The following is a 26,277-nucleotide window of genomic DNA, read 5'->3' on the forward strand; positions in this document are numbered from 1 at the left end:
ACGGGAAATGGCAAGGAGTGTAAAAAATGCACTTAGCAAAAAATGCATTTGGGATGCAGTCAGCTAGCCCAGACCTGCCACTTGGCTATTTGGGATCTCACCTCCCCATAATGAAGGGCCCCCACTGTCCCCCCTTCCTCCCAGAACTCCACCAGAGCGCTCTGGACCTGTTGTGCCATTGCACTGTTGCATTGTTATACTGTTATATTATATTGTTATTATACTGTTATACTGTTACAACCACTGTTATTAATTATTGCATGATTATTAACGAAGACTGTTTCATGTATTGTTCATAAGTTCCATGTAAACCGTCCTGAGCCTCCGGGGAGGGCGGTATATAAATATAATAAATAAATAAATATAATAATAAACAAATAAATAAATAATCTTTTTAGAAAGCAATATGTAGAGGAGGGAATTAGTCTGTAGAGTTGGGACTGTGTTACAGTTTGCCTCCCTGTCTTCCCCCTCGGGGTGTGAGCAATCCTGAGAGCTGAGTCAGGGAGTGACAGTCTTTCTTACAGAGCTCTGTGGCTGGAGGGTGGGGGCCTAGGCTTGTAGTGGCCTCGTGGTTCATTTGTTTTCCTGAAAGTGCAAGGCTGTTGGCGATTTGTTACCTTGAATGCGTTCTTTTTGAAGCAGTTTCACTATTGCTTGCCAAGCCACCGGAGTGTTGCCATTTATTGACTCCAATCCTCACAACTCTCCAGCTGAAAAAGATTTATTAAGAGAGCGGTACCAAATTTGAAGCAATGCTTTGCAGCATGCTTGCTTTTTATGGTTGAAAAAATGGGTACAATTGAAAGAAAAAGTTGATTGGAATTTGGAAGGTCATGATTTGAGATTTGGTTGGCATTCTCACCTGTGATAGACAAAGTTAACGTGAATGCAGATTTTAAAGATCATTACATGAGACATTTGTATTAGAACATGGAAATATTGGATACAATCCATGCTTCTATACAAAAGATTTTAAAGGTTAATATACAAATAAGACTAGAACCATTCTTCTTGGCTTTGCTTGTTAATGATCTTGGAAAATAATCATGGAACTTTGCTTATGTATATGCAAGACCCTCATGTGCTCAGAACTGGATAATTACAGATATGCCTGCAATGAAACTCTGGATTTTAAAGTTGTTAGAATTAGCTGAAATGGCTAACTTAGAGCATTGGTTGGAGAAAACACAATGACATCATTTGACATGTTGGAAACCTTTTATTGACTTTTTGCAGACAAGAAAAAAAATGACTGGATGATCACAGGATTTTGAAGAATATAAAAAGTAAATGTAGAATTTTTCCCCATCTTGCAGTTAAAAAATGTATGTATGGTATAATCAGAATTTGATGTACAGTTTATGGATTATGATCTGGTGGGAAATATAATGTTAAAGATTTAGGTTGTCTGTTCTTTGCCCTTTTTATTTTTAATTTTTCCCTTTCTCTTATTTCTGTTAAAAACATTAATAAAAATAATTATAAAAAGGAGATAAATACACATAGTCACTGTTGTGCTAGGTTACATGAGCATGTTTAGGAATAAAGCCCTCTGTAAATTCCTTTTTAGATCCTAGAATCATAGAGTTGGGATCTCATGGGTCATCTAGTCCAACCTCGTGCACTATGCAGGACACTCCCAACCCTCTCGCTCATCCACTGTAACCTGCCACCCCCTTGAATCTTCACAGAATAAGCCTCTCCATCAGATGGCTCTCCAGCCTCTATTTAAAAATGTCCAAAGATAGAGATATTCCCTGGCTCAGTGGATCAGAACCAAAGAACTCAAGGAAAAGGGCCTTAAGAACAGTCCTGCTAGATCATACCAATGGCCCATCCAGTCATAGAATCACAGAATCACAGAATCATAGAGTTGGAAGGGGCCATACAGGCCATCTAGTCCAACCCCCTGCTCAACGCAGGGTCAGTTCACACAGTGCCCTACCAGGTGTCTGAGAGAAGCTCAGAAACAAGGTGACTGCAACAGCCTCACCCTTCCTCTGCTCCCCAGAACTGAAAATCAAGAGGCACACTGCCCCTGATTCTGGAGGGAGTAGATACCCATAAGGACTAGCAGTAATTGATATCCCCATCCTCCATTAATTTTTCCACTCCCCTTTTATAGCCTGCCAAGCTGGTCACCAACCCCCATCAGTTTAATTGCAGGCTATGTGAAGAGGAACGTTCTTTTGTCTGACCTGAATCTCTCACTCCATAATAAGTGAATGGCCCGGAGTAAAAATGTTATGGGAGAGGGAGAAAAGTCTCTCCCTGTCCAGGCTCCCCATGCCACGCATATTTTTATAGACCTCTATCATGTCTCTGCTTTCTCACCATTTTCTAAGCTTAACAGCCCCCACTGAATTCCTCTTTCTACACTTTGAGCATTCAAAAGGTTTCTCCCCTGTGTGGCCTCTTTGATGCTGTTGAAGACTGCCATGCTGAGACTCAGTCTCTTTCCATACTTTGATCAATCAAAAGGTTTCTTCCCTGTGTGAGTTCTTATATGCCGCTGAAGAGTTCCACTTTGACAGAATCTCTTTCCACACTGTGGACATTCAAAGGGTTTCTCCCCTGTGTGGGTTCGAAGATGCTGTTGAAGATTGCCACTACGACTGAATTTCTTCCCACATTCTAAGCATTCAAAAGGTTTTTCTCCTCTGTGGGTTCTAACATGCTGTTGAAGATTGCCACTAGAACTGAACTTCATTCCACACTCTGAGCATTCAAAAGGTTTCTCGCTTCTGTGGGTTTGGAAATGCTCTTGAAGAGTGCCACTCCGACTGAATTTCTTTCCACATTCAGAGCACTCAAAAGGTTTCTCCCCTCTGTGAGTTCTAACATGATGTTGAAGGCTTTCACTCCAACTGAATTTCTTTCCACACTCTGAACATTCAAAAGGTTTTTCTGTTCTATGGGTCCCCTGATGCCGCTGAAGATTACCACTCCGACTGAATTTCTTTCCGCATTCTGAGCACTCAAAAGGTTTCTCCCCTCTGTGGGTTCTAATGTGCTGCTGAAGATTGCCACTCTGTCTGAATTTCATTCCACATTCCGAGCATTCAAAAGGCTTCTCCCTTTTGTGAGTTCCCTGATGCTGCTGAAGATTGCCACTCCTACTGAATTTCTTTCCACACTCAGAGCACTCAAAAGGCCTCTCCCCTGTGTGGATTCTGAGGTGCTTCTCAAGACTCCCACTCCAAGTGAATCTCTTTCCACACTCTGAACATCCAAAAGGTTTCTCCCCTGTGTGGGTTCTAAGATGCTGTAGAAGAGTGCCACTCTGACTGAATCTCTTTCCGCACTCTGAACACTCAAAGGGTTTCTCTCCTCTGTGAATTCTTTGGTGCACAAGGAACTGTGATAAGTATCTGAAATACTTTCCACACCAAAAGCATTTATGTGCCTTGATTATATTGCGCTTTGGAATATGTATATTTCCCTTTCTTCCATCAGAGAACACCATTCCACTCACTGAGCGAATAAATCGCCTCTCCCCTGAATGAGTCCTTTGGTGTTGAGCAAGGTCTGATTTCTCTAACAAGCTCCTGCTAAAGTTTGAGCAGCTATAAGGTTTCTCTCCTGTATGTGTCCTTAGATGTCTTATTAGTTCTGCTCTACTAAGAAATCTCTTCCCACATCCCAGGCATTGATTGATCTTCTTTCCAGTGTGCATTCGTAAATGGACATTATACTGGCTTTTATTTGAGAAGTTCATCCCACACTCCAAACACTTGTATGTTTCCTCTACCATGTGAATTACTTCTTGGAAATCCTCTCTTTGGTAAATAAAGGGTTTACCCCTCTTCTTGACCATGTGGCTTCCTTTCAGCCTCTTAGGTCCATGTTGATTCCTGGTGTTCCCTCTCAGCTCTGCATTCTTAACTTCAGCTGCCAGCAGACGATACATTTCCTCATTCATCTGATCATTCCCTGATGGAATAGAGAGAGAGCGGGTGTTAGAAGCCACAAAAGGACACGTGATCTGCCATCAAAATTCAATTGCCATTGAACTGATGAACAAAAGCTATGGAGGAAGAATCAGCAAGGAGTCTGTCATGGAAGCTCTTGTCTCTCTAACATTTTAGAGTTGGATCTTTCCCTAATTGGAGGGGGTAACAACAGGATCTCCACCAGCATTGACAGAGATGGTTCCCTTTGAGAAATTCAAATTTTAAAGTCAGATGTAAACGGGAAATGTTTATGTAGAGAGAATCAAAGAGGTGCAAACTCACACACAAAGTATATAAAACACGCACACAAGAGCATCTATGGAAAACAAATACCATTTATGATGTAGAACAGGGGTAGTCAACCTGTGGTCCTCCAGATGTCCATGGACTACATTTCCCATCAGGCCCTGCCAGCAAATGGTCGCTGGCAGGGGGCTGATGGGAATTGTAGTCCATGGACATCTGGAGGACCACAGGTTGACTACCCCTGATGTAGAGAAAGGTACATATTTACAATTTATAATGTATTTATGATATGCCGTATTTACAGTTTAGGTGGGGCAAGCAGCGTATGGTGAGGTGAGAGGCTTTGATCGCTGACTGAATTCCAGGAGATTGATTGGCTGTTTTGGCAAAGAATTATCATTGGCTGTATTTGGGTGTGTGACACAGTTTACTAATGTAACAGAATTAATTTTTGCTATATATTCCCACTGCCATGTAAGGAGATCATAGTCTGAGGAAGAGTGCTTGCACTCGAAAGCTCACGGCCTGAATAAATCTTCGTGGGTCCTAAAGGTGCCCCTGGACTCTGGTTTTAATATGGAGTAGAAGTCTATCAGTGGCCGTTAGACACAAGATATAGATGGAACAGTATGCTTGGGTCTTCTTGGTGCCTTCTTGGGGAGCAACAATGTAAGGGCTTCTGGAGTTCATGGCCATTCTGAGGGCACCTGGGTTTTGGCCACTGTGTGACACAGAGACTGTGTGACACTGGATGGGCCATTGGCCTGATCCAACATGGACTCTCTTATGTTAAACCACACTCTAATATACACTTTAAATAGTATATTCAGCTTCCTGCATCAGAGATGCTTGGTTTAAGCTCTTCAAGTATTTATACGACTCCCTACCTGTGTGACTTCTTTCATGTGAAGTAAGGGCTGTTTTCCTACTGAAGCTCTTTCCACACTCCAAGCACTTATATGGTTTCTCTCCTAAGCAAATCTGCATCTCTGAAATGAAGCTCATCCCCTGATGGAAGGTCTTTACAAAGGTCACTCGTTCATTTTCCCTGAAGCAGATTCTCGGGTTAGCACCTTTGCTTCTTCTCTTTTTGATTGACCTTTCTTTACGGTCAGAGATTTCATATATGTTGCCTCCTTGGCAAGGAATGGGCTTGTCCCTCCTCTTCTCTGTGTGGCTATCCTCCTGCCTCTGTGGTCCATCTCCATGTCCAAGGCTTCCTTCAGCATCTTCATTCTTGATTTTTTCCAAAGAGAACCCCTGGGATTCCTCAAGTCCCTCCTCTGCATCTCCTGCTGGAACACAGAAAGTGTTTCAATTAGCTCCCATGCAAGGAGCCGAGCCACAAGTCAGGCAGTGCTCACTGCTGGGGCGGCATTTCTGTTATCAGCTCTTCCTTCTCCCTGACCTGAGCCACTGGCCACCCCTTATCCCTGCCAGGCCCTCCAACAGAGCCTATCCCACCCCTCCCCATATGTATTAAGGGGAAAGGTGGCAAATAACTGCTCCCTTTTTACTTACGTTGCAGCTCTTTTGATTCTGGGCTCTTGATAATTAAATATCAGAAGAGTTGGTTTTTTATACCCCACTTTTCACTACCCAAAGGAGTCTTAAAGCTGCCTACAATCGCCTTCCCTTCCTCTCCCCACCACAGAGGTAGGTGGGGCTGAGAAAGCCCCCTGTCAGGTGTGGCCTCATCCAACAGGGCTGTTCTTAAGTCACACCCTCTTCCCTGAAATACCCAGTGCAGCTCCTCAACAGCCTCAGGTCGGCCCCTAAAGGAGCGTCTGAGCCTCTAGTCTGCAAGCCCCCCGAAGGCCTCCCTTCCTCCTTACCCAGCAGACTTTATAATTCTACCAAACCAGCAGTTGCGTAGAAGTGAAGGAATAGCCCATGGGGATTCCTTGCCTGTCCCTTTGGCATAGCTATGAAGGATACCCACTTGCCACCAGTTCCGTTGGGAAGGAAATAGCACCTTGATATCTTCTGGGGAAACTCTCTGGCCATTCTGCAGCCACACGTCTTTTGTTTGTGCCCATCGTAGTCTCTCTTGAATGCCTGGCTTCATGGGCAGAGAGACAAGAGAGAGAAAGAGTGATCATTCTAAAATGGGGAAGAAAAGAAGAAGAGGAAAAGTTCTGCTGGAAGGCTGGAATGAAGTCAAGATGAAGACCCTCAAGCTGAGCCAGGACAAGGGGGATGGATCCATACCAGATTCCTTTTCAATATTTTGACTCATGCATCATCCCAATAGCAGCAGTTTGTATATTTGGCCCTATGAAAGGTCCTTACCCAGAGAGGCCACGCCCCCATAGTTCTCCAGCATGACTTCCCTGAAGAGAGCTCTCTGGCCCGGATCCAGCAGGGTCCACTCGGCCTCGGAGAAAGAGACGGCCACCTCCTCGAAGGAAAAGGGACACTGAAGGAAAAGCAGATTCCCTCCTCAGTGATCACGTCAGGCAGACATTACACTCCCAACTGGGGCATTCTGGGAGGGAGCAGGGTGTAAGTATGTGCAGAAGGAGTGCAGCTCATTCTTGCCTGGACAGCAGCACACGGGTCCCCGAGAAAGGAGGGGGGCCCCGACTATTCCCCATCCATCCCCCTACCTGCACCAGAGCTGGCACGGATGTTTCCCCTGCTCTGCAGAGATGACTGCTGGAGAGCATTTCTTCAATGCCTGTGAGGGAGACAAAATCGGAAGCTCAACTTCATATTTAGTTTGCTTTTTCAAATTCTGCTTCATGCATCTGTTTTCTCAGGGTTGCAAAACCTTGCCCTGCTTACACTCAAAAAGATTGGTAGTGATTTTTAATAAACTGCGGGAGGTGGAAGGAGAAGCACGAGGTACCAATGAGCCCGGGGGGGGGGTATAAATGCTGCCCCCCTTTCCTCTTTTGAGCCACCCTGAATCCTTCAATCAGAAGGAGAGGCAGGCATTTTAATTAGGGCAAATAAGAAAGGAATTGTCCTCCCTGAATCAGTCTAAAAGGTAAAGGTATCCCCTGTGCAAGCACCGGGTCATGTCTGACCCTTGGGGTGACGCCCTCCAGCCTTTTCCTGGCAGACTCAATACGGGGTGGTTGGCCAGTGCCTTCCCCAGTCATTACCGTTTACCCCCCAGCAGCAAACCGGGTACTAATTTTACTGACCTCGGAAGGATGGAAGGCTGAGTCAACCTTGAGCCGGCTGCTGGGATCGAACTCTCAGCCTCATGGGCAGAGCTTTCAGACTGCATGTCTGCTGCCTTTCCACCCTGCGCCACAAGAGGCTCAGTCTACTCCCCTTAAAGTGAGTGGTCATCACTGCATCCTAAGCTACTAAGACCCAGATGTCCACCCTGAAGCATTACTTTTTTCTCCCGTCCGAAACCTTCTACTTAGCAACTTGACTAAGTGCCCCGGTCCCATCCAGGCAAGAGGCACCCTTACCACTTGACGGGGCGTCTTGGGCCTGCTCCTGGGCCTGGGCCCTCTGACTTTCCTCTGACGGAGGGCCTTCTGCTTCACAGAACTTCTCTTCCATCTTGACGGATCGTCCCCACATCTGAAAGAACAGCATGGGACACAGGTAAGGCATCTGAGGGGCCGTTTATCTGCTTACACCCCTGCAGGGCTCTTCGCTCTGTGGGTCTGAATCTCCTGGTCATCCCGGGTCTCTGGGATATTTGCCTGGCCTCGACCAGGGACACGGCTTTTTGGGTGGAATGAGCTCCCGAAAAAGCTACAGGCCATGGCACACTCTGGACAAGAGGCTGCTGTTGGGACAGGATATGGAGAAGCCGAAACAGAATGCTAGAAACAGTGGGAGGCAGCAGGAAAAGAGGAAAGCACAGCATGAGATGCATTGGCTCAAATAAGGAGTCAATGCAAGGCCTGAGCAAGTCTGTTAATAACAGGACTTTCTGGAATACATTAATTCTTAGGGTTGCCATATGTCAGAGACTCCTTAACTCACACACATGTAGAAATCTCAGGCCAAGAAGCCTTAGGGTAAGGTGGTTGCTTGAACTGAAATGAAACCCCCTCACCTGGTCCACCTGCCTCTTCTCCTCCGCCTGGCTCAGGAGGAAGCCTTCAGCCAGGGCCACCGCCTGGGAGCTGCTCTCCGGCCCGCATCCTCTCACCCAGCCCTGCATCTCCGGGGGCAGGAGGGCCAGGAACTGCTCCAGGATCACCCGGTCCAGCATCTGCCTCTTGGTGCTCCTCTCCGGCTCCAGCCAGCGGTTGCAGAGTCCGTGGAGCCGGCTGCAAACCTCTCGGGGCCCAGCGGCCTCCTGGTAGCGGAACTGCCGGAAGCTTTGGCTGTGTACTTCTGCAGTCACGGTGACCTGATCTAGCGTATCTGGCAGGGCTCTTTCCCAGAATTCAACACCACTCCCAGCCTGGATGGGAAGGGGGCCTTTCCTTGAAATTTCAATTCCAGGTCCTTCTGGGTCCTCCAGCTCTTCTGTCTCCATCCCCTTTTCTCAGGTATCTTTTGACCACGGAAAGATTCCCTTATGTGGCTATGAAGAGGGAGGGGAAATTATATTTAAAAGGCAAAAACCAACCAAAAAGGCAACAGATTTGCAATATTATGTATCAAGCTATTTATATTTGGTCCATCAGGAAAGTAAACCATCTCTATTTGTTTCTTTAAAAATCAGTTATGAGCTCAGCCTCCAATTTCTGGGGACCAGTCTGCCTGGCAGGTACATCTCAAGGTAAACTGGAGCCCAAGAAAAAAACGACTCATACTGGCTTCACCATTGTGGATATCTCCGGCACAGATCTCCAAACTGCAGATGGAGTTCTAGGAGTTCTTCCTGGAGGTCTTTTGCTTTACCAAGTCCAGATCCTGCCTTTCTGCCCCTCCAAGCGTCACTAGGGGGGTTCTCTTATCAGAATGCATCTCCCACTCCCTCTCCCTGGAATGGGACTTGAGGAGGCTGAAAACACAGAAAATGCACCAGATAAAACTGTACAAGACACAGTAAATAAACTTGATAAAGCAATGAAAAATCCATCCTGGATACAATCCATCCATGACCGAGCACAGCAGGATGCATGGACCCAGCTGGCCTGAACAAACCCTACACAGCGTGCAAGCCAGGCAGGACCCTCGGCAGGCAGCTGGGTCCCCACGAGGGGGAGGTGGGCTAACGAATCCAGCCCTGCAACAGAAAGTCCCGGGTCCATTCCGCACAAGTTTAATGCAGCAGAAGGGTCGCATTTTAGAACCCTTTAGCCTGGGGGCAGTCAAACTGCGGCCCTCGGGATGTCCATGGACTACAATTCCCATGAGCCCCTGCTGGCAGGGGCTCATGGGAATTGTAGTCCATGGACATCTGGAGGGCCGCAGTTTGACTACCCCTGCTTTTAGCCCTTCCCCCAAGGGGAAAAAAACACAACAAACCAGCCGGATTTCTGTCTTCCGAGGCTGCAATGGCTTACCTGAGAGTAAATTCTCTCCGGATCCGGCCCCGACGTCCTCCAGCTGCTGCTGCTGCCCCTGGTCTATTTCCCTACTCGCGTGCAAACCTCCCCCCCCCTTGCTCGGCCTCTCTAGCAAACAGCTCGGCGGCTTTAACCCTCTCGATGCTGCAGCGCCCTGCCCCTTTCCTCGAAGACGGCGGCGTCGCCCCTCAATGCAGCTCCGCGGTCCTATTCTGGAGTGACTCCGGATGGGGATTCCTGGCTCTGCAGCCAAAAAAAGGGCCAGTTGAATAAAGGAAATGGAGGCAAGCCGCAGCAGCACCATTTTTGCACAGGGGGGCGGCCGTTTTGTGCAGTTTACCCATGTGCATCACAGAATCATAGAATCCTAGAGTTGGAAGGGATCTCCTGGGTCATCTAGTCCAACCCCCTGCACTGTGCAGGACACTCCCAACCCTCTCGCTCATCCACTGTCACCTGCCACCCCCTTGCGCCTTCACAGAATCAGCCTCTCCGTCAGATGGCTCTCCAGCCTCTGCTTAAAAACCTCCAAAGATGGAGAACCCACCACCTCCCGAGGAAGCCTGTTCCACTGAGAAACCGCTCTGACTGTCAGGAACTTCTTGCCAGACAGGCACTTCTTTATTTACTTTATTAATAGCTTCCTTTTCCCTCAGACATAAGACAGATTACAAGAAATTAATAATTAAAGTCTAATTCAAGCTGACAGGATAAAATGGCCAATACAAATGCCGTACTCCTACTCCAAAAAATGCCAATACATTTCTATCCAAAGCCCAAACAGTGCAGAAAGCGGGTTATGAAGGCAGAAGGCAGTGCAGGAAATGCAAGGTCATGCGCACAATGAATGGACTACAATCCTGTTACCTCATAAAGGTGCCCCTCTGAGCTGGCTGGAACCTTGTAAAAATTGAAGAAATGTCTAATGCGTCTCCTGGCTCACTTATAGATCGTTTTGACCTAGTCACTGTGGCAGATGTTGACAGGATCTTGGGTCTGGGGAGGCCGCTGCTGGTCCATCCTGGTTGCTGAAATCATGCAGGGACCAGAATAACAATGTCCATCACAAATCAAGAAGGGTAGCCAAATAGTTTGTCTTTTGCAGTAGAAAAGAGCAAGTCTCTCGTAGCAGCTTAAAGCGTAACAAAATTTGTGATGGGGATGCTTAGTTAGTCAGTGAAGTGAACAGTAATTCACAACGGACCATCACAAATCAATCACTGACTCAGGGTATGTCCCTTCAGCAACCCAGAGCGGTTATCCATCTCCTATTTAAAAAACCAGCCCCACAGGTAGTGTGCATTAAGCTGGTTGTTACTTGAGACCAGATCATCAGTATGGAAGAGGTCCTTAGGGGTTCCGTAGGGCCCAGGTGTAGTCGCATGCTGTACAATCCTTAAACCAGATAATTCATCGGTTTGGGGTTAGTTGGTGGAACGCTCTGGCTCAGTGGCAGAGAATTTGCTTGGTAAGCAGAAGGTCCCAAGTTCAATCCCCAGCATCTCCACTTAAAGCATCCGGTGATCCAGCTTCTGCCTAAAATGCTGGAGAGCTGCTGTCAGACTGAGTAGACGGTACTGACTTCGATGGAGCAAGGGTCTGATTCAGTTTCATGTGTTCAACATGCTGATGTTGAGTTCCTGAATCGCCACCCAGCAGTTGTGGTTAGCGGGTTAATAACGAACAAACAGTAAACTACAGACAGAAAAGAAGGAGGTCATTCTGGTTGGGAAGGCAGAGATCTTGAAGGACGCTGTATTCCTCATTTTGGATGAAGTTCAGCTGACCCTTGCTGATTCAGTTAAGAGCAGTCTGTTACAGAATCAGAGTTGCAAAGGGCCATAGTGGCCATCTAGTCCCACCCCCCGCTCTAAGCAGGATCAGCCTAAAGTTTCTCTTGAAAAGTTTTTGTCCAGCTGCTGCTTGAAGACCGCCAGTGAGGGGGAGCTCACAACCAATTCCATTGCTGAACTAGAATCACAGAATCATGGAAGGGGCCATACAAGCCATCTAGTCCAACCCCCTGCTCTAAGCAGGATCAGCCCAAAGCATCCTAAAGCATCCAAGAAAAGTGTGTATCCAACCTTTGCTTGAAGACTGCCAGTGAAGGGGAGCTCACCACCTCCTTGGGCAGCCTATTCCACTGCTGAACTACTCTGACTGTGAACATTTTTTCCCTGATATCTAGCCTATATCGTTGTACTTGTAGTTTAAACCCATTACTGCGTGTCCTCTCCTCTGCAGCCAACAGAAACAGCATCCTGCCCTCCTCCAAGTGACAACCTTTCAAATACTTAAAGAGGGCTATCATGTCCCCTCTCAACCTCCTTTTCTCCAGGCTGAACATTCCCAAGTCCCTCAACCTATCTTCATAGGGCTTGGTCCCTTGGCCCCAGATCATCTTCGTCGCTCTCCTCTGTACCCTTTCAATTTTATCTACGTCCTTCTTGAAGTGAGGCCTCCAGAACTGCACACAGTACTCCAGGGATGGTCTGACCAGTGCCGTATACAATGGGACTAGGACATCTTGTACTTGGACAGTGAATTTTTCCCCCTGATATCTAGCCAGTACCATTCCACATCTAGTTTAAACCCACTCGTGCTCTGTGGACTGGGTTTCCTAAAGAGATGAGCGGAGCCCCTCCACAGAGATCTTCAGGAGATACCACAAGGCCAGGTTGTCTGCCAGGGCTTTTAATGACCGCCCCTCACTGTGACATCTGGGGGCGGTGTACATAAAAACCAGTGGGGACGGGAAAGGGACACAGAACATTTGGACCACTAAGAACGAGAAGATATATAAACTGTCCTAACAGCACAACATAGGGGCAATTGTAAACTGTTGAAGGGGATAATAGGAACAGTCGGGGACATACTGGGTGTCACGTTTGCCTGGCAAGGGAGCAGGTTGAGAGCCAGTTTGGTATAGTGGTTAGGAGTGTGGACTTCTAATCTGGCATGCCGGGTTCGATTCTGCACTCTCCCACATGCAGCCAGCTGGGTGACCTTGGGCTCGCCACGGCACTGATAAAACTGCTCTGACCAGGCAGTGATATCAGCGCTCTCTCAGCCTCACCCACCTCACAGGGTGTCTGTTGTGGGGAGAGGAAAGGGAAGGCGACTGGAAGCCGCTTTGAGCCTCCTTTGGGTAGGGAAAAGCGGCATATAAGAACCAACTCTTCTTCTTCTTCTTGTGAAGGAGGCCCCCATTGCTGCCCTCCTCTGAAAGCCTGGCGGAAGAGCTCTGTTTTGCAGGCCTTACGGAACTCTTTGAGTTCCAATAAGGCCTTGATTTTGTTGGGAGCTCGTTCCACCAGGTCGGGGCTATGGATGAGACAGCTCTGGCTCTGGCTCTGGCTCTGGCCAAGGCCAGGTGACTTCTTTGGGGCCAGGGATCAGCAGGTGGTTGGAATGGATAATGTGGGTCTCTCTTTGGGGAGCATCTGCAAGCAGGTCATCCTTGAGGACGCAGGACCCTGACCACATATGGCCTTGAAGGTGAGTACCAGGCCCTTAAACCTGATCCGGTATTCGATTGGGGTTTGAATGGCCGGCATTTTAAGGGAGTGAGGGGGCAGAGCTAGGGGGGCTTCTATTGTATTGGGGGGTAGTGGGAATGTAATTATTATTGCAAGCTGCCTTGCACTACAAGGAAAAGTAGGATATAAATGTTTTGATAAAAGAAACAGGTCCTGAGATTCCTGCACCCGTCAAATGCATTTCCAGGAAGGCCACCTGGCCAAAAATAGTTACTCTGTACAAGTGTCTTCCTGCCAGCTCCTCTGGCATCTTCAAGTGCATTTACGCTTTATACACAGTTCTAAAAAGACATGCTGCACTGACCTTTAAAACAGCTTATAAAGCCCAACTTATTTAAAAAAAAAACTCACAAAGCTTTAGAAACATCAACCAAGGGTTGCCAACTGCCTGGAGGAAAAAGTGTGCTATCCTGTTCATGGGTTGCCATGACCTGTACAACGGCCTGTTTTGACACAATGAGCTTTTGTTAAAAGGAGTAGGATATTTTCTCCCCTTCAGGCATATTGGCAATCCTAACGCCGATACCTTCCCAGACTGAAGGCTTTTCTGTGTGGCTCTCTTTTGTTGCTTCTGACCTCAAACGGCTTCAGTTTATCCTCTGGTTTCTTACTGCAGGTTTGTGCCTGTAGTCGCCACTCTGATTTTCTCCCTGATTTTCCCCTTGGATCTTTTGAAACTTCTTTTACCATGATGTTTTACAGGAATCTGAATTGGAGTTGGCCTTTTTTAAAGTGTACTGTTTCTATCCCTGATCTGGATAGGCTAAGCTAGTCCAAATTGGCCAGATCTCAGAAACTAGCCAGGGGCAGCCTGTTTGGCTGAGAGAGACTTCTGAGGAAGACCAGCGTTGTGATGCAGAGGCAGGGAATGGGAAACCGCCTCTAAATGTCGATTACTTAAAAAAAAAAACTATGGGGGGGGGGTCACCATAAATCATCTGTGACTTGATGGCAAGCAAACAACAATCGATTTTGTTTTCTTTGGCCCACCCACCCCCAGCCCGCTTTTCAATGATTGGACTGTGATCATCATGAACCACTTTCTCCCCCACTCCCAAAATCCAGTATTTCAGTTTTTTTAATGGCCGTAAAATACGGATGTAAATCAGTAGCTTAAGTAGGTTATCTGAATTCCCACCTTTCATATTTTCTAAAGAAGTAAGTCTCTCACAAGTTCTTTTAGAGATATAAGGAAAAAGGTATATTTCTGCGAGGGAAAAGGATAGAGACTCCCTTTTTCAACAGTGAACGCTGGAAATTGAGAGAATCTTCTTAAACTACCCCTGCAACACTTCAGTGTCATTCTGACTTCTGAGGACCTTAAAAAAAAAAAAAGATGGGGGCACTGAGGCCAGCAATGACACCACTCTTGAAAATCCCCAGTATTGTTGATGTCTGTCTCCAGATAAATTAGCCAAAATGGATAAAAAATACTTCAAAAGTGCTGGAAATGTGAACAGCTTGAAGGGACATTATATCATATGTGGTGATGAGTAAACCTTGGTCTAGGGCAGGGGTAGTCAAACTGCGGCCCTTCAGATGTCCATGGACTACAATTCCCAGAAGCCCCTGCCATGGACATTTGGAGAGCCGCAGTTTGACTACCCTTGGTCTAGGGTGTAATCTAGGACATTAGTGGCTCATGTAGCCTGGGGGGGCTGGGAGTTGAGAGTTTCTTGCCTAACTGGGATTTTGATGCTGTTGAAGACTGCCATGCTAACAAAATCTCTTTCTACACACTGGTCACTCAAAAGGTTTCTCATGTGTGGGTTCTTAAATGTTGCTGAAGATTGCATCTGTGACTGAATATAGTTCCACACTCTGAGCATTCATAAGGTTTCTTCTTTGTATGAGTTCTTCTATGCTGTTGAAGAGTGCCACTCTGACTGAATCTCTTTCCACACTCTGAACATTCAAAAGGTTTGTCCTTTGTGTGGGTTCTTAGATGTTCTTGAAGAGTGCTACTCCGACTGAATCTCTTACCACACTCTGAGCATTCAAAAGGTTTCTCACCTGTGTGGATTCTTACATGCCGCTGAAGATGGCCACTCAACCTGAATTTCTTTCCACACTCTGAACATTCAAAAGGTTTCTCCCCTGTATGGATTCTTAGATGCTTTTCAACATCACCACTCCAACTGAATCTCTTTCCACATTCTGAACATTGAAAAGGTTTCTCTCCTGTGTGGGTTCTTTGATGCCGTTGAAGATTGCACCTGTGACTGAATGTCTTTCCACACTCTGAGCACTCAAAAGGTTTCTCCTTTGTGTGAGTTCTTTGATGTTTTTCAAGATTGCCTTTCCAGCAGAATCGCTTTCCACACTCTGAGCATTCAAAAGGTTTCTCCCCTGTGTGGATTCTTAGATGCTTTTCAAGATCACCACTCCAACTGAATCTGTTTCCACATTCTGAACATTCAAAAGGTTTCTCCCCTGTGTGGGTTCTTTGATGACGTTGAAGTTGGCCACTCTGACTGAATCTGTTTCCACAATCTGAGCATTCAAAAGGTTTTTCCCCTGTGTGGATTCTTAGATGCTGCTTAAGTTTGCCACTCAAAGTGAATCGTTTGCCACAGTCTGAGCATTCAAAAGGTTTCTCTCCTCTGTGAGTCTGTAGATGCTGCTGAAGATTGCTACTCCGACTGAATCTCTTTCCACATTCGCAGCATTCAAAAGGTTTCTCCCCTGTGTGAGTTTGCAGATGCTGGTGCAGATTGGCATTCCTGATTTTCTTTCCGCACTCTGGGCATTCCAAAGGTTTCTCCCTTCTGTGGGTTTCTTGATGTCGCTGAAGATGACCACTCTGACTGAATTTCATTGCACATTCCGAGCACTGAAACGGTTTTTCACCCGTGTGGGTTCTTAGATGTTGTTGAAGAGCACCACATTGACTGAATCTCTTCCTACACTCAGAGCATTCAAAAGGCTTCTCGCCTGTATGAATTCTTACATGATTTTGAAGAGTGCTACTTGAATTGAAATTCTTTCCACACTCTGAGCATCCAAAAGGCTTCTCCCCTGTGTGGGTTCTAAGATGCTCTAGAAGATGTCCACTCCGACTGAATCTCTTTCCACACTCCAAGCATTCAAAAGGTTTCTCCCCTCTGTGACTTCGTAGATGCCCGCGACGTTTGCCAGTCCTTCTGATTTTCTTTCCATACTCTGAAAATTCAGAAAGTTTCTTTCCTCTGTGGATTCTTTGGTGCATAAGGAAATGTGATCTGTACCTGAAGTATTTTCCACACTGAAAGCATTTATTTGCCTTCACTACACCATGCTTTGGAAAATGTGTATGACCCTGTCTTCCATCAGAGAACACCATTCCACTCTCTGAGCAGACGAATGGTATCTTTTGGTGTCGAGCAAGATCTGATTTCTTTGACAAGCTCTTGCTGGAGTCTGAAATGCTATAATGTTTCTTTGCTTTATGTGATCTTAGATGTCTAATTAGGTTTGCTCTACCAAGGACTCTTTTCCCACCCTCCAGCCATTGATTAGTCTTCTTTCCATGGAGCATTTGTAAATGAGTATTGTATTGGGTTTGGTCTGAGAAGTTCATTCTACACTCCAAGCACTTGTATGTTTCCTCCTCCCTGTGAATGACTTCTTGGAAATTCTCCCCTTGGCAAGGAATGGGCTTATCCTCTGTGTGGCTTCCTTTTTTCCTCTTAGGTCTACCTTGATTCTTGACATTTCTTCTCAAGTCTTCATTCTGAACATCTAGTGGTGGATAATGCTGTTCCTCATCATTCCTCTGATCATCTCCTGCTGGAATAAAAGGAGATCCTGTTAGAACCCAGCTCCAAGTGAAGCACCCCAAGCCTATCTCCGCCTAATAGTCTGAAGACCTCCAGAAGACCCCTGCAGAAAAGGCTTAAGTAACCCCCCCACACACACACACACCTTTCCCTGGACTATCTGGTTTTTAAGGACAGCACGGCCACTCAGTAGCCGCAGCTGAGCTCAGCCCCAGAAGGAGCTTCTGAGCCTCCAAATTCCAGGTCCCAGAAGGCCATCCTCCCTCCTTAGTCAGCAGGCCTGATTATTCTGCCAAACCAACAGTTGCTTAGAAGTGGAAATCCCCCCGTGGCTATTTGTTGCCTGTTTCCTTGACATAACTGCAAAGGATGCTCACTTGGAGGCTGCTCATCTGGCAGGGAAATCCTCTCTCGGTACCTTCTGGAGAAACTCTCCAGCCATTCTTCCAATGCAAGGCCTTTGTCTGTCTCCACCGCAGTCTCTTTTATATTTCTGGCTTCTTTGGTAGAGAGAAAGAAAGAGATCAGCATTCTTGTACAGGGAAGGAAAGCCACCCAAAGAAGAGGAACAATTCTTCCGGAAATATGGAACCACGTTCAAAATCAAAGCCCAGAATCCTACCAACTAGGAGGATCACAGTCAGAGCAGGCCATGTTCCCTGGCAACTGAGAAATTAGGATCTGGCTCTTTCCAGAGTCTTTCTGAGGGCCTCTCAATTTTGCCTTGGCCTTAGGGCAGGACACTTTCTCTGGCTTGGATAATGGTCACAACCAGAGTTGTGCACTAAAGTGCAGTTTGGCCGCTTCGATGTAGTTTGGCCGCTTTGGCGATCAGGCTTTGATGATCGCCAAAGCAGCCGAACCGCACCGGAGCGCACAACTGTAGCCACAACACTGCCTCAGTTGTCCCTAGATGAGCAGGGTGGCTTGTATGTCTTCACCCAGCCACCCTGAATGTCATCTTCACTGCCACCCCAACTCCTCAAGGCTCCTACTGGGAGGCAAGTAGCAGGGCAGGCCTCACAAAAATATATTGCTGTTCAATATCTTGATGCACGTATCATTCCAATGGCAGCCATTTGCACCTTTGGCACCTAGAAAAGATCCTCACCCAGAGAAGCCACATTCCCATAGTTCTCCTGCATGACTTCCCTGTAGAGAGCTCTCTGGCCCGGATCCAGCAGGGCCCATTCTGCCTCGGTGAAAGACACAGACACTGCCTCAAAGGAAAAGGGAGGCTGAAAGAAAAAGCAGATTCCCTAGTGATGGATCATGCCAGGCAGGAACTACATTCTGAGAGCCAGCTTGTTGTGGTTAAGAGCAGTGGCCTCTAATCTGGCGAGCCAAGTGATTCCCCACTCCTCTACATGCAGCCAGCTGGGTGACCATGGGATAATCACAGTCCTGATAGTGCTGTTCTCACACAGCAGTCCTTTCAGAACTTTCTCAGCCCCACCTACTTCACAGGGTGGCTTTTGTGGGGACTTTGAGACTTCTTCTGGCAATGAAAAGCGGGGTATAGAAACCAACTCTTCTTCTTGACAGGGCATTCTGGGGGGGAGTGCAGGATGTAGAGCTTGAAATGTGCAAAGAGAGTGAGGTTCAGAGCTTTTCTTGCTCAGACAGCAGGAGCACAATCCTCCCTGAGAACGGGAGGCCCCAACTGTCCCCCATCCATCCCCCCTACCTGCCCCAGAGGTGGACCAGATGTTTCCATTCCTCTGCAAAGACGACGGCTCAACGCTTCCTCGCTTCCTGCAAGGAAAACAAAATTGGATGGATCAATTTTAGGCTCAGCGTTGTATTTTGTTTGCTTTTTTAAAAATTGCCCTTCACACATCCCTGTCCCCAGGGTTGCAAAGCCTTCCCCTATGTATGCTTAAGAAAATTTGTAATTATTTTTAATAAACTCTGGAAGGTAGGAGTGAAGCACGAGACACCCATGAGCCCAGGGAGGGTATCAATTACAGGTTTCAGACTTCTGTGAGATTTGAAACGTCTCCTGTGAACTCCAGAATTCAAAAGGTTACAGCATCCCTACAGGATCAGACCAGAAGCCTAGGAACAACCCACTCTTCCCAGGCATCTGTGGGGTCGTAGCTCCACAGATGGCCACCAAGTGAGTGGCCACCATCCCCAAGTCCTGTGGTCCTAAGTCCCAGAGGCCCATCTCTAGTGAGCAGAAGTATCTCCCTTTTCTCCTTGTATCCAATAACCTGACTAGGAGCCCTAATCCCATCTGGACACGAAGCACCTTACCACATGTTGCAGCACGCTCCTGGGCTCTCTGACTTTCGTCCGATGGAGCTCCTTCAGCCTCAGAGATCTTCAGTTCCGTCTTCTTAGATGGTTCCCACATCTGGAAGAACGGAACAGGCTGAGAAGATGGATCCTGCCCCACGCCCAAACTTCCCGTTCCTGAATCATCGCGGTGAATTACCAGGAGAAAGGAGAGCTGGGAATAACACCCTGAGCTATACAGAAGAGGTGAAAGGATGATAGATTCCTTCCAAGAAGAACGTTTTGAAGAAGAACCTACAGTTTTGGACAGTGAAGGGAAAGCTGCCCTGAGAATTGGGAGAAACAAATTACCAGGAGTAGATGGCCTATCAATAGACACGTCCCAAGACACAGAAATGGAGTCCACCAAAAATCAAAACAAGAACATGGTAGCAAATATTGGGTATGTCGGGAATGACCCACAGACTGGAAATGATCACTCTACATTCAAAAAAAAGAGAGACATCAAAGACTATAGTAACTACTGCAAGTCTTTTAATAACCAGCATTTTGGAAGACATTAATTGCCATGTCAAAAATACTGAACATACACCCAGGTAGAAATATCTGGCCAGGAAGCCTTAGGATAAGGTCGTTGCTTGAACTTAAATTATAAGAACACCTCACCTGTTCTGCCAGTCGCTTCTCCTCTGCCTGGCTCAGGAGGAAGCCTTCGGCCAGGGCCACCGCCTGGGAACTGGTTTCTGGCCCGCATCCTCTCACCCAGCCCTGCATCTCCTGGGGCAGGAGGGCCAGGAACTGCTCCAGGATCACCAGGTCCAGGATCTGCTGCTTGGTGTGCCTCTCTGGCTTCAGCCAGCGGTTGCAGAGTCCGTGGAGCCGGCTGCAAACCTCTCGGGGCCCATCAGCCTCCTGGTAGCGGAAGTGCCGGAAGCTTTGGCTATTTGCCTCTGCAGTCATAGTGTCCTGATTCAGCATCTCTGGCACAGCTCTTGGCCAGAATTCAACATCACTTCCAGCCTGGGTGGGAAGGGGGCCTTTCCTTGATCTCCTGACAATTACAGGTCCTTCTGTGCCCTGCTCTTCTATCTTCATCCCCTTCTCTCAGGTAACGTGTGATCATGGAAAGATTCTCTTATGTGGCTATGAAGAGGGAGGGAAAGCGTTATCAAAAAGGCAGAAAGAAACCAAAAGGCAATGGAGCTACATCACTGACCCTGGTCAAGAGGCATCTAAAGATCAAAAGGGTTAGTGGATCCTTTAGTGGATCAAAGGGATTAATGTCATTGTGCAATATTATGTATCAAGCTTCTAAGGACCTGTTTGGGCCATCAGGAAAGGAAGGCATCTCGACTCTTTAAAAATTGGCGGCAGACATTATGAGCTTGGCTTCTGATTTCTGAGGCTCAGCCTGTCCAGTCTGTAGTGGGTACAGCTCAAGGTTCATGCGCCCAAGAGAAAATGACTGCTAATGTCTTTACCAACACAGACATCTCAGTAGGCCACAAGAGTTCTGCAACACCCCTGCCCAAGTGGCCAGCAAAGGGGAACGCCCAGAGGGCACAGGGGCTGCGGGGTGAACAGGCTCAGGAAGAGGCGGTGATGCGGGAGAAGTCCCCAATTGCTTCCTGGTTCCTGTGGCTAAATGATGGGAATACATTGGAAGTCATCCTGGAAAGACAGACATAATACTGTTTGAGAAGAAAGAAACCCTGAAGGATATTCACTTTTGATGGGCATTTTGAAGAACATTCACTTTGGAAGGAGTCCAACTAATCATCGCTGATCCTATTAAGAGCCTCAATGTTATACTACTGGACTCAGAATTACTGCTGGAGAAGCAAGTTAATGCAGTGACAAACAATTCTTTCTTTCCACTCAGCTGACCATGAAAAATGGCCCCTTCCCTTGACACAGCTGATCTGGCTACCAGGATCCCTGCCATGGTGACACTCACACCACAATCATGCACTGTCCATTAAGCCTCCCCACAAAGTCAACCTGGAAACTCAACTGGTGCACAATGCTGCAGCTAGACGGAGCATGCACCTGACTCCTGTTCTGTCGTCCCTTCACTGGCTGGCCTGTACGCTTTTCCTTTATGGCCCCCACCAATGGTCTGCCCAAGGAGGTCTCTCCTGGCTTTCCAGAAATAAGCCAAGCTGAATTATTCAAGAGAGTTCTCCTACCCAAGCAATAAGGTAACACTGTACAAAAGGCTTCAATGCTATACTGCAGGCAGCTGGTTCCACAGGTTAGGAGCTAACTAAATCTAGACATACATCAGAAAATGGCATTTTAGAACTATTTAATCCTTTCCCACAATCAAAACACAGACACTAGCCAAATTTCTGTCTTACTTGAAATGTCTTACTGAAATGTCTTACTTGAGAGCAAACTGCTCCAGGACCTGATTGTTGCCCTTCATCTTCTTTTATCTTCACGCCCCCCACCCACCCCCCATTGGTTTTCCTTTTTTTTCAGGCTCCCTTCCCTGCTTGGCCTCTCTAGCAAACAGCTCTTTTGTTTTAACCCTTGCAATGCTGCAGAGGAGGGAAGACTCTGCTGCCTACCCTTCACATAAAGAGCAGTGGCCAGACCCTGCTGGACCAGACCTCAGGCCAGCTACCCTCAGCAACACCCTGCAATGCAGCTCAACGGGGCTCCTCTGAAGTAACTGTGCACAGGTCTGCGCTCCTCGGGGATCCAACCGTCTCAGAAAGCAGCAACCAAAACAAAGAGAAATCGTCTATGACTCTGACTAGCACAATGCAATGTGCTAGTTCTCTGGTCTGTGAACAGAGGAGACAGCCAAGTGCTCTGCAAGATGCTTCCATGCTTGCGGGGGGGAGGAAGGGGGCATAAAGTCAACATTTCAGCTGACTGAGAGCCAGGTTGGTGGAGTGGTTCAGAACTGCAGTTTCTAATCTGGCCAGCTGGGTTTGATTCCCTGCTCCTCCCCCAGCTGGGGGACTTTGGGCTCTTCACAGCCCTGATAGAGCTGTTCTCACAGAGCAGTAACATACAGGCTCTCTCAGCCCCACCTACTTCACAGGGTGTCTGTTGTGGGGAGAGGAAAGGGAAGGCAGTTGTAAGCTGCTTTGAGGCTCCCAGCCCCAGTTTTTCATCTCCTGCTTTCAGCAATTGATTATATATTTGCTCATTACACCTCAAGAGAGTATATTTACTCTGACACTTTGCCTATAAGTATGAACTGATCATTTCCATTCCATGGCATTGCATCTGAAGAAGCACAGGAAAACTCAGACCTTGAATAAAACTTTGTTGGTCCCAGAGGTGACACTGAACCAAGCAAGAGACTAATGGCATACAAAAAATAATAAGATGTCTGATAATAAGATGGCATTTTAATCTGCTTGTATAACCTGCTTGTATCCTGGATCCTTCAGGATGATTCTGCATTGAGCAGGGGGCTGAACTAGATGGCCTGTATGGCCCCTTCCAACTCTATGATTCTATGATTCTAAGTATACCTAAACAGTATTAGCAGGGATCTTCTGGGATTACACCTGTTCTCCAGGTGACAGAGATCAGTTCCCCTGGCAAAGAAGGTGGACTCTGTGGTACTATATTCCAGGGGTAGTCAACCTGTGGCCCTCCAGATGTCCATGGACTACAATTCCCATGAGCCCCTGCTGGCAGGGGCTCATGGGAATTGTAGTCCATGGACATCTGGAGGGCCACAGGTTGACTACCCCTGCTATATTCCACTGAAATCTCTCCTCTGCACAAATCCTGTCCATCTCAGGCTCCCCCCCAGTCCCCCGACCCAAAAAATCACCAGATATGGGTAGTGGGGATAGGAAAGTGGAATGTTAACAGGTGACAAGAGGAAAGAACTGCTCGGTTCTTAATTTGGCACCCAACAGGACACACAATGGGGAAAGAGAGCTGCAGCCTAGGAGAGTCGCAGGGTTGGTACAGAAACATCTAGTTCCTTTGAATGAAGTCCTGAGGGCCAGATGACTTGCCCCTGAGGGCACCAAAGGTTCATGGTCATTCTCCTGTGCAGCCTCACATGAGTCTTACACTGGCCAGCCTTGTACCTGTGCAGTAGTCCCACATTTGCTTGCAACAGAGACGAGTAGATGAACACAGGGAGTTCTGCAGGGGGTTGGACTGGATGACCCTGGAGGTCCCTTCCAACTCTATGTTTCTAACACCAGTTTCAGGTAAGTGCAACCCTGTTCACTCGCTGATGTCATTTCGGAGCCTCTGTTCATCAGTACTCAGAATTCCTGGAGAACAAGTGAGGTGCCTAAAGATTAGAAAAGGGAAAATACTGCCACCATCTTCAAGAAATTGGAAACAGAGGCCCTGGGGCCAGCCGGGAAGGGCAGGCTATAAGAATAAAATAATAATTATATATTATTATAGCTCGTCATCTATATCTGGAAAGATTTTAGCACAAATCACTGCACAGTCAGTCCCTGAGCATTTAGAAAGACTGAGAGAGACTACCAAGAGCTGGCACAGATTCCGAAAAACCCCCAACAACGATGTCACACTAACCTTACCTCCCTTTGTGAGAGTTTCTCCCTTGTTGGCTCAGGGGAATGCTGCCTTGATTGCAGCAAGGGTTTTTGATTTGTTCCAATGTGCTTTAGATCCTACTACTGTTGGGTAGATTTGTAATTGGTCGACTGATCACATCCAAAGAGTGCTTGGGAATGATTCCTCGTTTTCGCAGGGATCTGTTCTGGGCCCTGAGTTAACATCTTTTATAAATGATTGCAATGAAGGAGTAGAGGGGATGTTTGTTTAATCGGCAGAGGACACTAAATTGGGAGATGGAACAAATATAGTAGAACCGCCTTTCTCAACCTTTTTACCGTTGAGAAACCCCTGAAACATTCTTCAGGTCTTGAGAGACCCAAGAAGTGATGTCAGCAGGCCACACCTCCCTGCCACACCCCAAAAGGTCACATCACCAGAAGTGACATCATTCCGACACTCCCACCAGATATGACATCACAGTCCATCTCCCCACCTCCACCCGGACCAGTGGCCCATTCTGCTGGGGGAGGCTTCTACCACTCCACTGACCCCTTCCACCACCACACCGTGCAGTTGTTAAAATGAGAGTACTTACCTCTCTGAACTCCAGTCAGAGAGAGGTTTGGCCTCACTTGGAGTCCTGTGGTCAGTTTTGGACACCCCAATTGAAGAGGGATGTAGACAAACTGGAGCGTGTCCAGAGGAGAGCAACAAAGATGGTGAGGGGTTTGGAGACCAAGACGTATGAAGAAAGGTTGGGGGATCTTGGTCTGTTTAGCCTGGAGAGGAGACGACTGAGAGGGGATCTGACAACCATCTTCAAGTATTTAAAAGGCTGCCATATAGAAGATGGAGCACAGTTGTTCTCTCTTGCCCCAGAGGGATGGACCAGAACCAATGGAGTGAAACTAATTCAAACGAAATTCCATCTAAATATCTGGAAGAAGTTCCTGGCAGTTAGATGCAACAAGCCTTGGCCAGCAAATATTTTCATACCAAGGCCCCTCCCCTTTCCACCCTGTCCTGACCCATCATTGGCCATTTAGGGAGGGGGGGAAGTTGACATGAGGATATGTGGTCCTATCGCCTGATAATTGACAAAAAAATTAAAAGATATATTAAAAAAATAATTAACTCCCACCCAATCAGAGAAACCCTTCCAGGGCCACTGAGAAACCCTGAAGTTTCATGAGATCCTGTTTGAGAAAGCCTATAGAGTAGGAGGCAGAATTAAAGTACAGCCTGACAAACTGAGTTAATATCACAAAATGAATTTCAAGAGAGATAAATGTCAAGTTCTGCATTTAGGTAAGAAAAATTCGAATGACTATAGCAGGGGTAGTCAAACTGCGGCCCTCCAGATGTCCATGGAGTACAATTCCCAGAAGCCCCTGTCAATGCTGGGGGAATTGGCAGGGGCTTCTGGGAATTGTAGTCCATGGACATCTGGAGGGCCGCAGTTTGACTACCCCTGGACTATAGGATGGGGGAACCTTGTCTTGACAATAGTACACATGACAGGGATATACAGGGCTTGGTAGGCCATACACTGAATGTGAACCAGAAGTGAGATGTGGTAGCTAAAAAAAGGCAAATGCAATTTTGGGCTGCATCAACAGAACTGCGGTGGCCTGATCACACAATGACAGCATTACTTTGCTCTGGTTAGATCAAATGTTTTGATCATCACAGTTTAAGAAGGTTGCTAACAAGCTCAAACATGTTTAGAACAGGATTGAAAAAGGAAGAGTGTCACATGAAGGATGGAGAGGAGTTGATTTCCGTAGTGACAGAAGGATGGCCCAGAACCAACAGATTGAAATTAAATCAGAAGAGTTTTCAGTTAAACATTAGGAACAGAGTTAGGAACGACAGAACAGGTTTCCTTGGGAAGGGGTGGGCTCTCGTATGGAGGTTTCTAAGCAGAAACCAGATAGTTATCTTGGAACAATGATGATTCTGAGGATTTAGGCAGATCGTGAGAGTAAACAAGCAGGGAAGGGATGAGCCAGTGCTGCACCCTTGGGGCCGTTTTTATGCCAATTGCCACTTTTTGAGTCAGGAAGGAATTAGGGGTCCTGGAAGGTCCTCTGGACATGGAAGGGGAGGCAGGGCAGTTGTGAATTCTCTTTATTGTGCAGGTGGTTGGATTAGATGGCCCTTGAGGTCCTTTCTAGCTCTGCCTTTCTTTCCAAGAGTATATAAGGTTTCAGCTCCTTGTGGAATCCATGGCTTCCCTTCAGGTGTGATATACAACCAAACTTCTTGTCACAGGCTAAGGAGCTTCACAGCTTCTCCTCCCCTGGATCTGTTTAAGTCACTGAATGCAGAATCTGTGAGTGATGCTCTTTCTAAGTCTCTGCAATCCAAAGGTGCCTTTCCTGTGTGGATTCTCTGATGCTGCTGAAGTTGACCTCTCTGACGGAATCTCTTTCCACACTGAGAGCATTCAAAAGGCTTCTCCCCTGTGTGGATTCTCTGATGCTGCTGGAGAGTGCCGCTCTGACTGAACCCCTTCCCACACTCTAAACATTTGAAAGGCTTCTCCCCTGTATGGGTTCTCAGATGCTTCTTAAGAGTG

At 47.1% G+C, this 26,277-nt stretch overlaps 1 protein-coding gene across 1 annotated transcript; it reads right to left on the reverse strand.

The window, feature by feature from the left end:
* Window positions 1-1,213: 1,213 nt before the first annotated feature.
* Window positions 1,214-25,071, reverse strand: LOC143833819 (uncharacterized). The gene is given in 16 exon segments (XM_077330043.1): window positions 1,214-3,936; window positions 5,090-5,497; window positions 6,145-6,264; window positions 6,495-6,621; window positions 6,812-6,882; window positions 7,634-7,748; window positions 8,233-8,669; window positions 9,638-9,883; window positions 14,865-14,941; window positions 14,943-16,947; window positions 17,315-17,437; window positions 18,049-18,175; window positions 18,625-18,692; window positions 19,197-19,296; window positions 19,845-20,321; window positions 23,246-25,071. Coding segments are annotated over 15 exon segments (6,072 nt in total). The 5' UTR covers window positions 20,274-20,321; window positions 23,246-25,071; the 3' UTR covers window positions 1,214-2,317.
* Between the last annotated feature and the right edge of the window lie 1,206 nt (window positions 25,072-26,277).

The sequence above is a fragment of the Paroedura picta genome, chromosome 3 (assembly GCF_049243985.1).
Source record: "Paroedura picta isolate Pp20150507F chromosome 3, Ppicta_v3.0, whole genome shotgun sequence".
Lineage (NCBI taxonomy): Eukaryota > Metazoa > Chordata > Lepidosauria > Squamata > Gekkonidae > Paroedura > Paroedura picta.